Raw genomic sequence first — 14,364 nt, forward strand, 5'->3', positions numbered from 1 at the left:
TTGCATATTTCATCTGACCAATAAAAGAAAAGTGTTTTTAATGCAAAAAAAGTCAAGCTTCAAATGATTATGTTCAGTTATGCACTCAATACTTGGTGCAGAAATTACTGCTTCAATGCGGCGTGGCATGGAGGCAATCAGCCTGTGGCTCTGCCACACTTTTTCCTTCCCACAAACTTCCCACTGAGGTGCCTTGATACAGCACTCTGGGAACGGCCTATTCGTTCAGAAATTTATTTCTGTGTCTTACCCTCTTGCTTGAGGGTGTCAATGATGGCCTCCTGGACAGCTGTCAGGTCGGCAGTCTTACCCATGATTGCGGTTTTGAATAATGAACCAGGCTGGGAGTTTTTAAAAGCCTCAGGAATCTTTTGCAGGTGTTTAGAGTTAATTCGTTGATTCAAATAATTAGGTTAATAGCTCTTTTAGAGAATCTTTTCATGATATTCTAATTTTGTGAGATAGGAATTTGGGGGTTTCATGAGCTGTATGCCAAAATCATCAGTATTAAAACAATAAAAGACCTGAAATATTTCTGTTGGTGTGCAATGAATCTAAAATATATGAAAGTTTACTTTTTATCATTTAATTATGGAAAAAATTAACTTTATCACAATATGCTAATTTTGTTGTGTGTTCCTTCCAAACAACTCAATTTTGGCTTTATCTGTCCACAGTATATTTAGCCAGTACTGCTGTGGAACATCCAGGTGTTCCTTTGCAAACTTCAAACATGCAGCAATGTTTTTTTGGACAGCGGTGGCTTCCTCCATGGTGTCCTCTCATGAACTTCATTCTTGTTTAATGTTTTTCTTATTGTAGGTTTGTCAACAAAAATGTTAGCATGTGCCAGAGATTTCTGTAAGTCTTCAGCTGATTCTTCCTCACCTCATTGATCATTCTGTGCTGTGCTCTTGCAGTCATCTTTACAGGACGATCAGACCTACGGAGTGTAGCAACAGTGCTGAACTTTCTCTATTTGTAGACCATCTGTCGTACCGTGGACACATGAACATCAAGACTTTTAGTGATACTAAATAAAAATAAGCTTCAGCCCTCTTTACAGAGGAATTAAGGAATTTATAATAATTAATTGCGTTACCACCTGCCCCCTTTTTGAAGACATACGATGCCCTTAAGTTACCTAGGCTATGTTCACATTACCAGACTGAAGTGACTTAAACCTGTTTTTCTTGCTCAATGTGGCTCAGATTAGATTTTTTTATGGCTGTATGAATGTGAAATCCAATTCAAATGTCAAATCAGAATTCATGCGTCTTTATGCTTTTACGCATGGGATTGGCTCTTAGACTGTCTATTGGTTGAGCTAAGCGGTAGGGCCAAGGATGAATTGGAATTGAGCGTAACTCTGTTTTGTTAAATGTTTTTAAAATGATATATTTAACATGTTAATGTTACATTTATATACATAATAGCTTTCTTTATTACCTCAGGATCAATACTTACTAAGTGACTTTTATTTTGAAGCTTCTCCTCACTGTAGCCATGTTGCTGGAGCAGCCACGCCCCTTCTGTTGTTGACTTGCGATCAGCGGTACCTGCCTGAGCTGAACCGAGCGGAGCAGCGGAACCGGGCCAGCGGCTGAGAGATAGATACGGCGAGCTTCACTGGTTCAGCATGCAGAAATATGAGAAGCTGGAGAAGATCGGAGAGGGTAAGCCCGAGCTGTGCTGCCTCCCTGCTGTCCGGCTGGGAGAGACGCTGCAGCGGTTGTTAGCTGGGTTAGCCGGGCTAGCTGTGTTTGCTAGCTGGCTCGCTTAGCTTGGGGACCAGAGAGCTTAACCCAGCGTTACCGGCGAAGGCCAGCCTGCCTGCGGGCCATAGGTTGTAAATCAGTGGGAGAGCTACAAACAGTGACAGGAGATTAAAGAGCTGCCATCAACAAAGCCACACACAGCCAGAGTTCAGCACATTTACCTTTACAACGAGCCGGAGTTACCTGGAGGCTTCCATTGGAGGCTTCCAGCTCGCCAGCCGCTGGTATCGCACACAGACAAGACAGGCTGTGACTTAGCTAACGCTAACGTTAATTAACGATAAAAAAAAAAATAATAATAATAATGTGCTAGATTAACTAGCTACAAAACACGTAAATTAGCTAAGTAAGCTGTTAGTTAGTTAGCTACCTAATGCACTTAGTCCACACATACATAAATGTATATATAATAGTGAATAATATGTTGTAAACATGATGAATTGTAGCCTGTAATTGATGTTGTGGCAAACCAGTTCTAGAATTTGCTGGAGTCAGAATTGTATACACTGCAAACCGTTTATTTACATCGTGGTCTGTCACAATACGATTTTTTTGTGGACGATATGTGTTACAGACATATAAGGTGAGTGTTACAGAAACTAGACAAATGGCTAATATCCCCTGGTTAATAGTCTCACAAATTAAATCTGTTTTTGACTCAAAAGGAGTCTTAACTGTGAGTAATAGGGCTTTGCTCCTCTGTTCATTCAGAAAGAGAGCAGTAGAAAGAAGCAAGACACAGCAGGGATCATTAATCCCAAAATAACATCAAAGAAGAACAACACATACTGTCTCTCACACTGTGTGTGTGTCAGTCTGTTATTTTAGAATAAATCTGTTACAGGATGTATTTTTCCAAACATACAGTACCAGTCAAAAGTTTGAACATGTGGAATTTAGTGTTAAAGAAACCAAAATATGTTTAATACTTGAGATTCTTCTAAGTAGCACATTTATCTTTGAGTTTGTGAATCACCTGAAATAGTTTTCTCAGCGTCTTAAAGGAGTTCCTGGAGGTGCTGAACCATAGTTGCTGCTTTTCCTTCACGTTGTGAAGCTCCAGCTCATCCCAAATCACCTCTAATCACCATCTCAGTTGATCAGGTTTAGGTCAGGGGATTAATGTGGAGGACTAACACTTTTTTAAACATTGAATGAGAAGAGTTGTGTGCAAACATTTGACTGATACTGTAGTTATATGTTTCATCGTCTCTGAGTGCATGCTGTTTCTGTTCTCCAACAGGTACATATGGAACAGTCTTCAAGGCTAAAAACCGAGAGACGCACGAGATAGTGGCTCTGAAGCGGGTCAGGCTGGATGATGATGATGAGGTCAGGAGATCAGACAGTGCTACTAATGTTATTAGGGCTGTGTATCGACAAGAACTTGGTTATAAATCAATATATTGCAGTATATTTTGACGCTGTAAGCAAGGCAATATTTTGCCATTGTTTACTGAAAATGTAAGAAAACTGAAAGTAAATGTATACAGTATTACAGACCAAACTAAAGCAATACTTTTAACCGTTTCTTAAACACCTACATGTTCTGTTTAAGCATTGTTTTTAATTTTACTGTTTCTTTTGTAGGGGGTTCCCAGTTCAGCTTTAAGAGAAATTTGTCTCTTGAAGGAGCTGAAGCATAAAAACATTGTAAGGTAGGATTATTTACTGTAATTTCAATTGACATTTTACATGTATTTGAAATTATACAGTAGTTGACGTTTTCTTTTCCACTCATGCAGTGTTGAAAAATTTAAATGTTTGTTTTTTGTTTTTGTTTTTTTCTGTCAAGGTTGCATGATGTTCTACACAGTGACAAAAAGCTGACATTAGTGTTTGAATATTGTGATCAGGTAAGGCAACACTGTTTTATTATACAGTAAAAGGGCTGTAGTAGGTGCTGTAATCATAGCATAGGATAGTGGATGTTTTAGGGCTGTTTTCATTTCCATTATATGCCTACAATTATTATATCTGAGTATGTTGTCTTTGCACAGTATCCTTTATTTGAAAAACACAGGATGTGTTATTAAGACCCCCCACCCTATATATTACAGAAACTGATTTTGCAGTTCCATGTATCTTTTATATATGTATATATTTCTCTATTAACAGGATCTAAAGAAATATTTTGACAGCTGCAATGGCGATTTGGATCCAGAGATTGTAAAGGTATGTGGTCATTTTGTGTAGTCTTAATATAAAAGCTTCGGAAAGTCATGCTACTGTAACTTGAACAACTGTGTCCAGCATGAGTTTCAGATTAAAGGAGAACTCCTGTATAAAATTGACTTTGATTGTAGTAGAACATTATGAAAAGTACCACCTCCGTTCTCCCACTGCTTTCTGATGTTCCAGCAATTTTATTCCATTTGACCAAAGACCCTTAGACTGAGTGATACGTAGGGCTGGCCCGAATAGCGTTTTTTGAGCTCCGGATATTCGGCACTGATTCGAAGCGAATATTCGAATATTCGTTTTTAAAAAAAGAGGTAAAAAAAAAAGCAAATCACGGCCCCTTTAATCCACTGAAAAATGTTCAATTTGCTCTGACCGACGAGACATATTCACCCCGGATTTTTGGTGTTTTTATCCCGGATTTTTGTGTTTTCACCCCATATTTTTTCTGTTTTTAGCCCAGATTTCTTTGTGTTTTCATCCCGGAATTGCTGCTGCCCCACACCGAGGCTGCTGCTGCACGGTTTCTCCGCTGCGCAAGCCAGCCCAGTAAATTGCTGTTTGTGTTTTCACACTTAGGTTATTTGCTTAAAAAAACAAACAAACAAAAAACGTTTGTTCAGGAAGTATTTTATATTCTTAAACATTGTTGATTATATTAGAGGACAGTCATTGTAAACTGTACTTGGTCTATTTCGGTTAAAGGATTGTGCAGGGCATATTACTGATTTTGTATTTTTGCACTTGGGCTATAAGCTCAATATTAAATATTTCGTTTGCTTAGAAATTATTTTATATTTTTAAACCATTTTAAATTATATTAGATAAGAGGAAATTCGTTCAGACATCATTTTTGTAGGCCAGGCTTTTGTAACCGATTTAGCCCCTACTGTTGCCACATTACCCCTTACGTTTTATTATATAAATCAGTTTCGAAGAGCCTGCATTTTTTTTATCATGTATAATAGAGGTCTGCGCGAGACTGATTTTTAAACCCACTCTTCCACGCTCCCGCGTTTCTGTCTCGTTACCGCGCCGCAAAAAAATTGCTTCTTTTAATCCCGCGCCCGCCCGCCACATAAACATTTCTGCCGCTCCCGCCCCACGTTCCTAATATAAATTAAATAAACTACATTTAATGCTTCAAATTTACTTATATATTTATTAAAATAGTGTGGTCCCGTTCCTTACCCCAGTCCAAACACCATCGGTGTGTGCGTGTGTGTGTCGGTCCATCCTGCGCGTTGAGAGTTTTCTTTAGGTTTTTTTTTTTTTTACAATTATTACAGTTTTCTTAACTATTTATTAATTTGCTCCCGCATCGTCTGGATTAAACTCCCGCTCCAGCCAATAACAGTTCAGTTCTGTCCCGCGCGCAAGATATTCTGACGGGACCCGCGAGAACAGAAGTGGTTAGAGTGAGGTGGAACTCTGGAAAGGGGAAAAAAAACGAATATCCGAATACCAAAATTAAAAACCGAATACCTACTCAACGAACGAATATCCGAATACCCGAATATTCGGGTCCAGCCCTAGTGATACGGGGCATATTCTTGTCCCTGCAGATAAATCACTGTTTCCACCATTATCCAGGCTTAAAGTAGCTCCACACCTCATTTGGTAGAATCCAGAGAGCACTGACATTTTAAACGAGGAATTAAGAACTATAAAAACTACTGCTTACATCCCGTAGCCTTAGCTACAGCTCCAGGCACTGACATTTTAAAGTAAAGTCATGATCAGTAGACCTTCAAGCATGTAATATTGCAGACTGGAAAGGCACCAACTTTTCTTATGCCGTCCGATCACAGCACACATCCCGGCCACGTCGACTTCACGTATACAGCATGTATTTCCGTCAACAGTACATGCTTGTCGCTCTACTGATCATGTAAGATGGTGGCGCCCGGAGATGTAGGCTATGCTACTGGTTGAAAACAGAAATTTTTTATTAAATTTCTTCTCCACAAGTTCTTAATTCCTCGTGTAAATATCAGAGCTTTCCGGATTCTACAAATGAGGTGTGGAGCTACTTTGATCCTGGATAACAATGTAAAAAGCAATGTATCTGCAGGGGCAAGAATATGCCCTGTATCACCCAGTCTAAAGGGGGTTTGGACAAACAGAATTAAATGACTGCAGGAAAACGGAGGTGTGATATTCAACAAAGGTTAGTACTCTTTATCATGTTTTATTACACCCAAAGTCAGTTTCCCACCAGAGTTCTCCATTCAGTGGCAAGATTGAGCTTTTGTAAATCTTAAGCAGTTTGATTTATTATGCATGCAACGCTGTTTAGCTCCATAGATCAAACAAACAGGCTGGCTTACTGGTGAGCCATTGTACAAAGTCCTGCTTAAAAAAATGCATAGCTTTTTAAAAGCCTTCTATGTGTTTCATTCACCCTGTACTTGCAGGCATAAGTATCTGTAATCTTTCAGGTAATCAAAAATGTAATCAAAATGGACTCTTCTGAAATGTGAACTGTTTGTGTGGTTGCTCATGTTTCCTACAGTCCTTCATGTATCAGTTGCTGAAAGGACTAGCATTTTGCCACAGTCGCAATGTTCTTCACCGGGACCTTAAACCACAGAACCTGCTTATCAACAGAGTAAGTACTCTTGTTGTATACTCACTTGGTACCCACCTGCAGTCAAGGAAATAGAACCCGATTCAGGTTTCTGAAATATGATATTTATTGTTTTATTTAGAATGGCGAGCTGAAATTAGCAGATTTTGGTTTGGCCAGAGCATTTGGAATCCCTGTACGATGTTACTCTGCTGAGGTAAGAGCAAGTTCATGGGTTCCACTCCTTTAATTATTTTAGTTTAACTGATCTTAACTAGCATTGACTATATGTAATTCATTTTAGGTGGTGACCTTGTGGTACAGGCCACCAGATGTGCTGTTTGGTGCCAAACTGTACTCCACCTCCATTGACATGTGGTCAGCTGGATGCATATTTGCAGGTAGGAAATGGCTACAGGAGTAGAAACTCAGACTACAGAAATGAAACTGAATTGTTTACATTTTACAATGTGATTTTTTTTTCCCCTCTATCTTTGTATTTAGAGTTGGCAAATGCTGGTCGGCCACTTTTTCCTGGAAACGACGTGGATGATCAGTTGAAGAGAATTTTTAGATATCCTTCAGATTAATGTTGTTTGTCCTGCTTGGGTAAATCATCAGTTAGTTGTTGTTTCTCTGTTCTTGCTTAATACACATTTTGGCACAGTGTGTATATTAGTGCAGTTTAACCACAATCCTTTGCTTAGTAGCAATGTCTGTTCTGTGCTTTTTAAGGACCTTTTAAGGATTTTTGTAGTAGTAGTAACTAAAGTAGCAACTCATAAAATGATCAGGCTTTATCATCAGATATTAAGAAAACATGCTGAGTTCAATCACTACCAGCTCTTGTCTGCAGAGCCTTAGCCACTTTTCCTTATTTGAACTGTTTGCTACATCACAGAAATCTGTTGCCAGGTATTAGACAAGAGCTCGCAAACATTGTGCTGCAGAAATGGAAACAGGTAATCGCTGAGCTTCAGTAAGGTTGCTAACCATTACTGGGTAATTAAGTGGCATTTTGGACATTGAAACGTATATGTTCACTGATGAGCTACGGAGTCGGACTTTTTGTCGTATGACGCTGGGTGTCAATCTGGCAACCCATGTGAGCCTCTGGGGAGGTTGGAAATTGAACCCCTGTAGCCATTTTACATTCACATACTTGTTATTGATTTTTCTTTCAACGCTAAACATTGACTAAATTTAAAGGTTGTTTTGTACGTAATAAAGTTGGCCAGTTGGCAACGCCATCAGTCCTGCTGAGGTCATGGGTATTGCATTTCTATAGTCTTGTTTAATGCTCTGCCTGCTTAAACTGCATTTATTCTTTAACACACTGGCACGTTGCTGGGGACACCAACAGAAGAACAGTGGCAGACTATGACCAAACTCCCAGATTATAAGGTATAGCAATCATTTTACACAACATTTAGTTGTTTATTAAAACTTCTCCAGTAATAAATACATTTTAAAATCCTGTTCACTATAAACAGTGTAACTATTGAGGGCACAATCTTTACCACCCACTGTGCTGTCCACTCTGGGGGGTAAAGCTGCACAATTTCAAAAATGGAACATCCTCTTCATCTGACGCCCACTATCTGACATTGTAAACTGTTGAACACTGATACTTCATGATGGCTTGCCATGAGCACACTGACCAGTGTTTAACCTCGCTCACAATATAACACCTCACAATGCCTAAACATGTAGCATTGCCAAACAGATGTGGGCATTTCCAAGCCATCCCTTGAGATAATGTAACAAAAAGAGTACTAGTTAATACACATCAAGTCTACACTAGTTTTACCTGTATTCTGATATTAGAGTCATTTACTTTGGGGCAGCCAATACAGTTAAAATGTAGTAGTATTAAAAAATAATACTGTTCAAAACTATTTAGTATATTGCTTTTTTTTGCTGAATAATCATAAGAAAAATTAAAAATGATTAATTAAATTTTCCTTCTGCTTTCTATAGCCATATCCAATGTACCCTGCAACAACATCTCTTGTAAATGTTGTCCCTAAACTCAGTAGCACAGGACGGGACTTACTTCAGGTATGTTGTTATTGAGGCCACATTTGCACAAAATCCATGAATACCAATTAAAATACCTCAAATATTCAGATTATATTCATTTGCTGTGTGTCTGCATTGTTTCTCTTTGCAGAATCTCCTGAAATGCAATCCAGTACAGCGAATTTCAGCAGAGGAAGCACTACAACACCCGTACTTCGCAGATTTCTGCCCTCCTTAGTGTCCAAAGGTCTCACGCTTCATTCTTTTGAATGGACCCTGATCTTACCTCTCACACCCCTCAAAAACACTTTTAGTTTTTATTCCTTATAGTTTGCTTTGATCTTTTATGACATTAATTTGGATGTCACTCAATATACAGGTGTATGTCAAACATTTTTAATAACATTAAAAGTAGTTTATTTCAGTTCAAAATGTAGTTCAATTCGGTTAAAAATGTGAAACTCATATATTATATTGCTGTATTGCACACAGTGTGATCTATTTTAAGTGTTTGTTTATTTTATTGTTGATGATTATGGCTTACAGCCAATGAAAAACCCAAAAGTCAGTATCTCAGAAAATTTTAATATAATTTTAATATAAATTTTAACCAATTGGTACTGTGGGCAGTGTGCCAAATCCTGCTGGAAAATGAAATCCGCATCTCCATAAAAGTTGTCAGCAGAGGGAAGCATGAAGTGCTGTAATTTTCTAATTTTGGACTTAATAAAACACAGTGGATCAACACCCGCAGATAACATGACTCTCCAAACCATCACTGATCATCAGTACATTTTACACAGAGTCTGGAGGAAGAGTGGGGAGATGCACAGTCCAAGCTGCTTGTGGTCTAGTGTGAAGTTTCCATAATCAGTGATGGTTTGGAGAGACATTTCATCTGCTGGTGTTGATCCACTGTCTTATATCAAGTCAGTGCAGTGTTTTCTCAAAAACTCTTACAGCACTTCATGCTTCCCTCTGCTGACAACTTTTATGGAGATGAGGATTTAATTTTCCAGCAGGACTTGGCACACTGCAAAAAGTACCAAATGGTCTTATATAATATTATTTTTTTTCTAAAATACTGACTTTTGTTTTTTTCTTTTTCAATGTAAGCTACTATAAACAATACAAGAAATAAACACTTAAAATACATCACTCTGTGTGTAATACATCTATATAATATGAGTTTCAAATTTGAACTAAATTACTGAAATTAAGTAACTTTTCAATGATATTCTAATTGCTTGAGATGCAGCTGTACACTGCATATAGAGATATTTCAACATCAGTCATGGCCCATTAAGGTTGTTTTAGCCAGTTGCCAAATGTGCTTAATAGGTTTACAAACTGCTATTTTGAAGGCAAGTCATCAAGATAGTAATCTATTTTCTGAAGCTCACATGAACAAAATATGTTTGATAGCGGGCAGGGTGCTTACCAGCCCATGAAGTCATTATGTACAGAAGGGTTTTAAGCAGCTAAGCAAATAATCAGTTTCTCTTGTGAGGTATTATTTTTATTTCATCTCTTTTTGCACTTACTAATCATTTGGTAAGAGTATAAAAACATTAGGTCCATTTGCTCAGTATTTTTTGGCTTTCCATTCTGCTAGCCATATGTGAAGGATCTTTAGGTTAATAGACTATACAATTATAAGTCTTTGTTTTTTGTGCTAAATTCCCTTTTAACTTAATTTTGGAAAGGTTTTGACATTTTGGTGCTCTGGTCGGATTGCTTAGTTTTATTTTTGTCTCTGGTAAGAAACCATTTAGCCCTCAAAGGTGTCTGAGGAGTGTTTGCTCTGTGATGTGGACCAATAGTAGCTCCTGCATTCTTATAGACTCAGCACATGCGTATGTGTGAAATGAAAATGTGTGTTGTGATTTAACATGCAGTGTAATTTTCACTTTGAAGTCATTCCTATAGTTTCCACAACAGGCTTAAAGAATATGTAGCTGCAAACCACTGCTAAAATATCTCATGGGAATCTGGCTCAAGAGCCAAAGTCTTTGCTATAGTTTTTGACCCCCAGTCAGAGATATTCATATATATAATGTATATTTAGACCACTATCAATAAAAAATAAGAGACCACTTAAAAATGATGAGTTTCTCTGATTTTACTAATTATACGTATATGTTTGAGTAAAATGAACATTGTGGTTTTATTATATAAACCACTGACAACATCTCTTCCAAATTCCAAATAAAAACATTGTAATTTAGAGCATTTATTTGCAGAAAATGAGAAATGGTCAAATTAACGAAAAAGATGCAGTGCATTCAAACCTCAAATAATGCAAAGAAAACAAGTTCATATTCATTTAGAAACAACAATGCTAATGTTTTAACAGTTCAGAAATCAAGATTTGTTGGATTACCCTGATTTTTAATAACAGCTTTTAAACATCTTGGCATGCTCTCCACAAGTCTTTCACATTGCTTTTGGGTGACCTTGTTCCACAACTGGAACTAATTTAAGCAGTTGAGCTTTGTTTGATGCCTTGTGAGCAACTTACATCTTACAAGATTTCATTCTTTTTTCAATGAGGTTCAGGTCTGGAATTTCATCGTCAACTTATTTGACTGTCAGCAACCGCAGGATGACATCAAGAGAGTTCATAAGAATTGTACCATAGAGGACTGGAGTAAGATCATTTTATCTGATGAGTCCAATTTTCAGCTTTGATCAACACCTGCTCATCAGATGTTTAGGTGGAGATCTGCAGAGGTGAACTTGCACCCACTGTGAAATTTGTTAGAGGATCAGTGATGATCTGGTGAGGCTTCAGGAAGGCTGGAATTGGGCAGTTTAATCTCTGCGAAGGACGTTTTAATCAAGTCACACATAACGTTATCCTGGAAAAACACTTTCTTCCTTCTGCTCTGGCAGTGTTCCCCAAATCTGAGGACTGTTTTCTTCCAGCAGGACAATGATCAATTCCACACAGCTAGATCAATTAAGGTGTGGATGATGGGCAAAAGCCGTCAAATCAAGCTAAACTGCTTGAATTCTTGAGCCAGGAGTGACATAAGGTCACCCAAAAGCAGTGTGAAAGACTAAAAGTGAAAGATTAAAATCCGGTTTATTCTACCAATTATTGATTCTGAACTCTTTCTTAGATAACACTTTAGTACTGTTGTTTCTAAATGAATATGAACTTGTTTTCTTTGCATTATTTGAGGTTTGAAAGCTCTGCATCTTTTTCGTTAATTTGACTATTCCTCATTTTCTGCAAATAAATTCTCTAAATTACAATGTTTTTTTTTTTTTTTTGGAATTTGGGAGAAATATCGTCAGTAGTTTATTGAATAAAACCACAATTTTCATTTTCCCTAAACAAATACCTACAGATAGTTTAATCAGAGAAACTGATTATTTTTAATTTGTTTGCAGAGCTGTATATCTACAATATTGTACAAAAGGCCACCCTTCATTTTTTGTTCATTGGCAACATTGCTGATCAGCCAAAAGATTAAAACCACACGTCTAAAGCTTAGCAGTTTAGTGAGCGGACAAAAAAAAAAAATACATTTATGTTGTCATCACTTAAGTGGATCTGTGTGTCCCTGTACTTCACACAGACTATACTGCAGCATGATGTGCATGTATGTGAATGCAGATTTCATTCATTTCTGCTGTTGTTGTTTTGGGAATAGTCTAAACAACTTCCTTTACACAGACCAAACAAAACTCCAGTTTGGGGCACTTTTCACACCCGTTTGTTTAAACCAAAGTCCTGAGCACCCTAACACTGTTCAGGTCTTGCTTGTGCAGACCAAAGGTGTTTTATTTGTTTAGGCTTGGATGTTTCAGTCGGTCACCTGTGAATTGTTTTAATATTATGGCTGATCAGCGCACAAACATGTAGAGTACAATCTGGATTTTTTTCAGTGTTTAATTCTTTCAGTTCCTTTTTGGAACTGTTTAATGTATAAGTTCCAATTTAAGTCTAGTTCTTTAATTTTAAACTCAAGAAAAGCTTTTTGGAAAAAAAAAAATCAAACGTAAGAACCCTTCTAAGTTCCCCATAGAATGTATACTTTTAGCAATGTGTTTGGGGACATTTTTTACTGGAAAACAATAGCTGTGTTGAATTAAGACTTCTTCACAGAAATGAGAAGAAAATAATTGAGGGACATTTCAGAGCTTCTTTAAAACTCAAATTTTCAAGTGCCAGTTAAGTGATGCTTACAACAGTTCTCTGCCATTTTATTTCTTATTGAACAAATCCCCTCTGTTCATTTTAAGACTGGTATGTATCCCTAAATGTTTCTTTTATATATAATTATTTTAAATACACTTCATCACTTTGCTTTCATTATTGCAATTATACTCCATAAATCCCCCAGACCTTCCATAGTGATTGTATAATTAAAGTTTTTTTTTATTATTATTATTTGTTTGTTTATTTCCATTAGTTTTTGTTTAGGGTGGAGAATGATTCCTTTTTTCCCTGTTTGGTCTGTAAAGTGAAATAGAATGCATGTATTTATTTGTATATGAATGTTTGTTGCCCAGTAGATTTTTTTTAAAATGCATCAGATCAGGGTTATTATGGCATGTGAACATTTCTGGTTTATTTTAAAATAATGTTGGATTTTATAAACAAACCAAACTAAACATGGTAAACACAGTATTCAACCAATGCTTTCTTTTGTCATTGTTCACAACAATATTATATCCATTCATTACTCAAATACCAACCATTACCAAAGCCTGTGAGATTTTCCAGAAGTCAGACTCGGCACAATCCTGTTTTACAACCCTGCAGATACAGTACCACAGGATATACGGTTCATCTTTTTTGTTGATGTATTTGGCACTCTGCTGTATGTGTGGTTTTTGTTGTAAGAATTTATTTTTCACCTTAATTAAATACATTTCATCAAATCAGACTGATTCAAATTAATTTAACTTTATTGCCATTATACTGATCCGAGGTGTTGGGTAATGAAGTACAATTACTTTGTTACCTATACATTTTGGATATCTCTATTGGAGTAATTATATTTTTATTTTTAATTGACATTTTACTTCTCTTTACATTTTCACACAATTACCTTTACTTTCTACTGCTTACATTTTAAAAATAGCCTTCCTACTCTTATTTCATTTTAGCTTTTTTCATTCTGCCCTGATAGCAAACTTACTCTGGTCCTAATCTGGCCCAGACGAGGCACAACATCTGTAAAAAAATCTGGCAGATGAATTTGGCCCGGTTTATTTTTGCACAACGGGCCCAAACCGGCACAAATACGTTTTTCACATCTGACTTGAATTTGTGACTCATTTACAGTTAGACCGACACTGGCCCAGCTCCGCCCCACCTTCTGTGCTAAACATCTTTATACCCAAAGCGGATATGGTCCAAAACCTATAGCCTTACTTGTAAATGTGCTCTAATAAAAACTATATTCCTTCCTACAACCACTCAAAACACAGTTTTCATACTTACTCTCTTTACTTAGAGAGACATATAGGCATGAACATAAACACAAAAACAACAAGAGTTCGAGTTGAATTTTTAATTTTGTTCTTTAGTTGAAGATACAAGCTTTAATATATATTATATGCAACAAGAAGACTATTAGAAAAGTTTGTGGTATGTATAGATTTGCATATTTACACTTTTTCTGCCATTGTTTCCATGTCACACGTTTCAGGTCACGGCTCTGATGGCTGCCAGATATGCATCCTCAAAAAGAAAATTAGTAGTTTTAATTATTTTTAATACTCAACAAATATGTGTTATTAAACCACAAGCCGTTGTAGGTAACCAGGTTTAAATGAACAGAAATATATATTAGG

At 36.9% G+C, this 14,364-nt stretch overlaps 1 protein-coding gene across 1 annotated transcript; it reads left to right on the forward strand.

The window, feature by feature from the left end:
- The first annotated feature begins 1,523 nt into the window (after window positions 1–1,523).
- On the forward strand, window positions 1,524–13,446 carry cdk5 (cyclin-dependent kinase 5). The gene is made up of 12 exons (XM_007239269.3): window positions 1,524–1,676; window positions 3,022–3,110; window positions 3,369–3,436; window positions 3,574–3,634; window positions 3,897–3,953; window positions 6,475–6,570; window positions 6,671–6,745; window positions 6,833–6,929; window positions 7,033–7,102; window positions 7,872–7,932; window positions 8,509–8,589; window positions 8,702–13,446. The coding sequence occupies exons 1-12, from the start codon at window positions 1,640–1,642 to the stop codon at window positions 8,786–8,788; spliced, it is 879 nt and encodes a 292-aa protein (XP_007239331.1). The 5' UTR covers window positions 1,524–1,639; the 3' UTR covers window positions 8,789–13,446.
- Window positions 13,447–14,364: the final 918 nt, after the last annotated feature.

The sequence above is a fragment of the Astyanax mexicanus genome, chromosome 6, assembly GCF_023375975.1.
Source record: "Astyanax mexicanus isolate ESR-SI-001 chromosome 6, AstMex3_surface, whole genome shotgun sequence".
NCBI lineage: Eukaryota > Metazoa > Chordata > Actinopteri > Characiformes > Acestrorhamphidae > Astyanax > Astyanax mexicanus.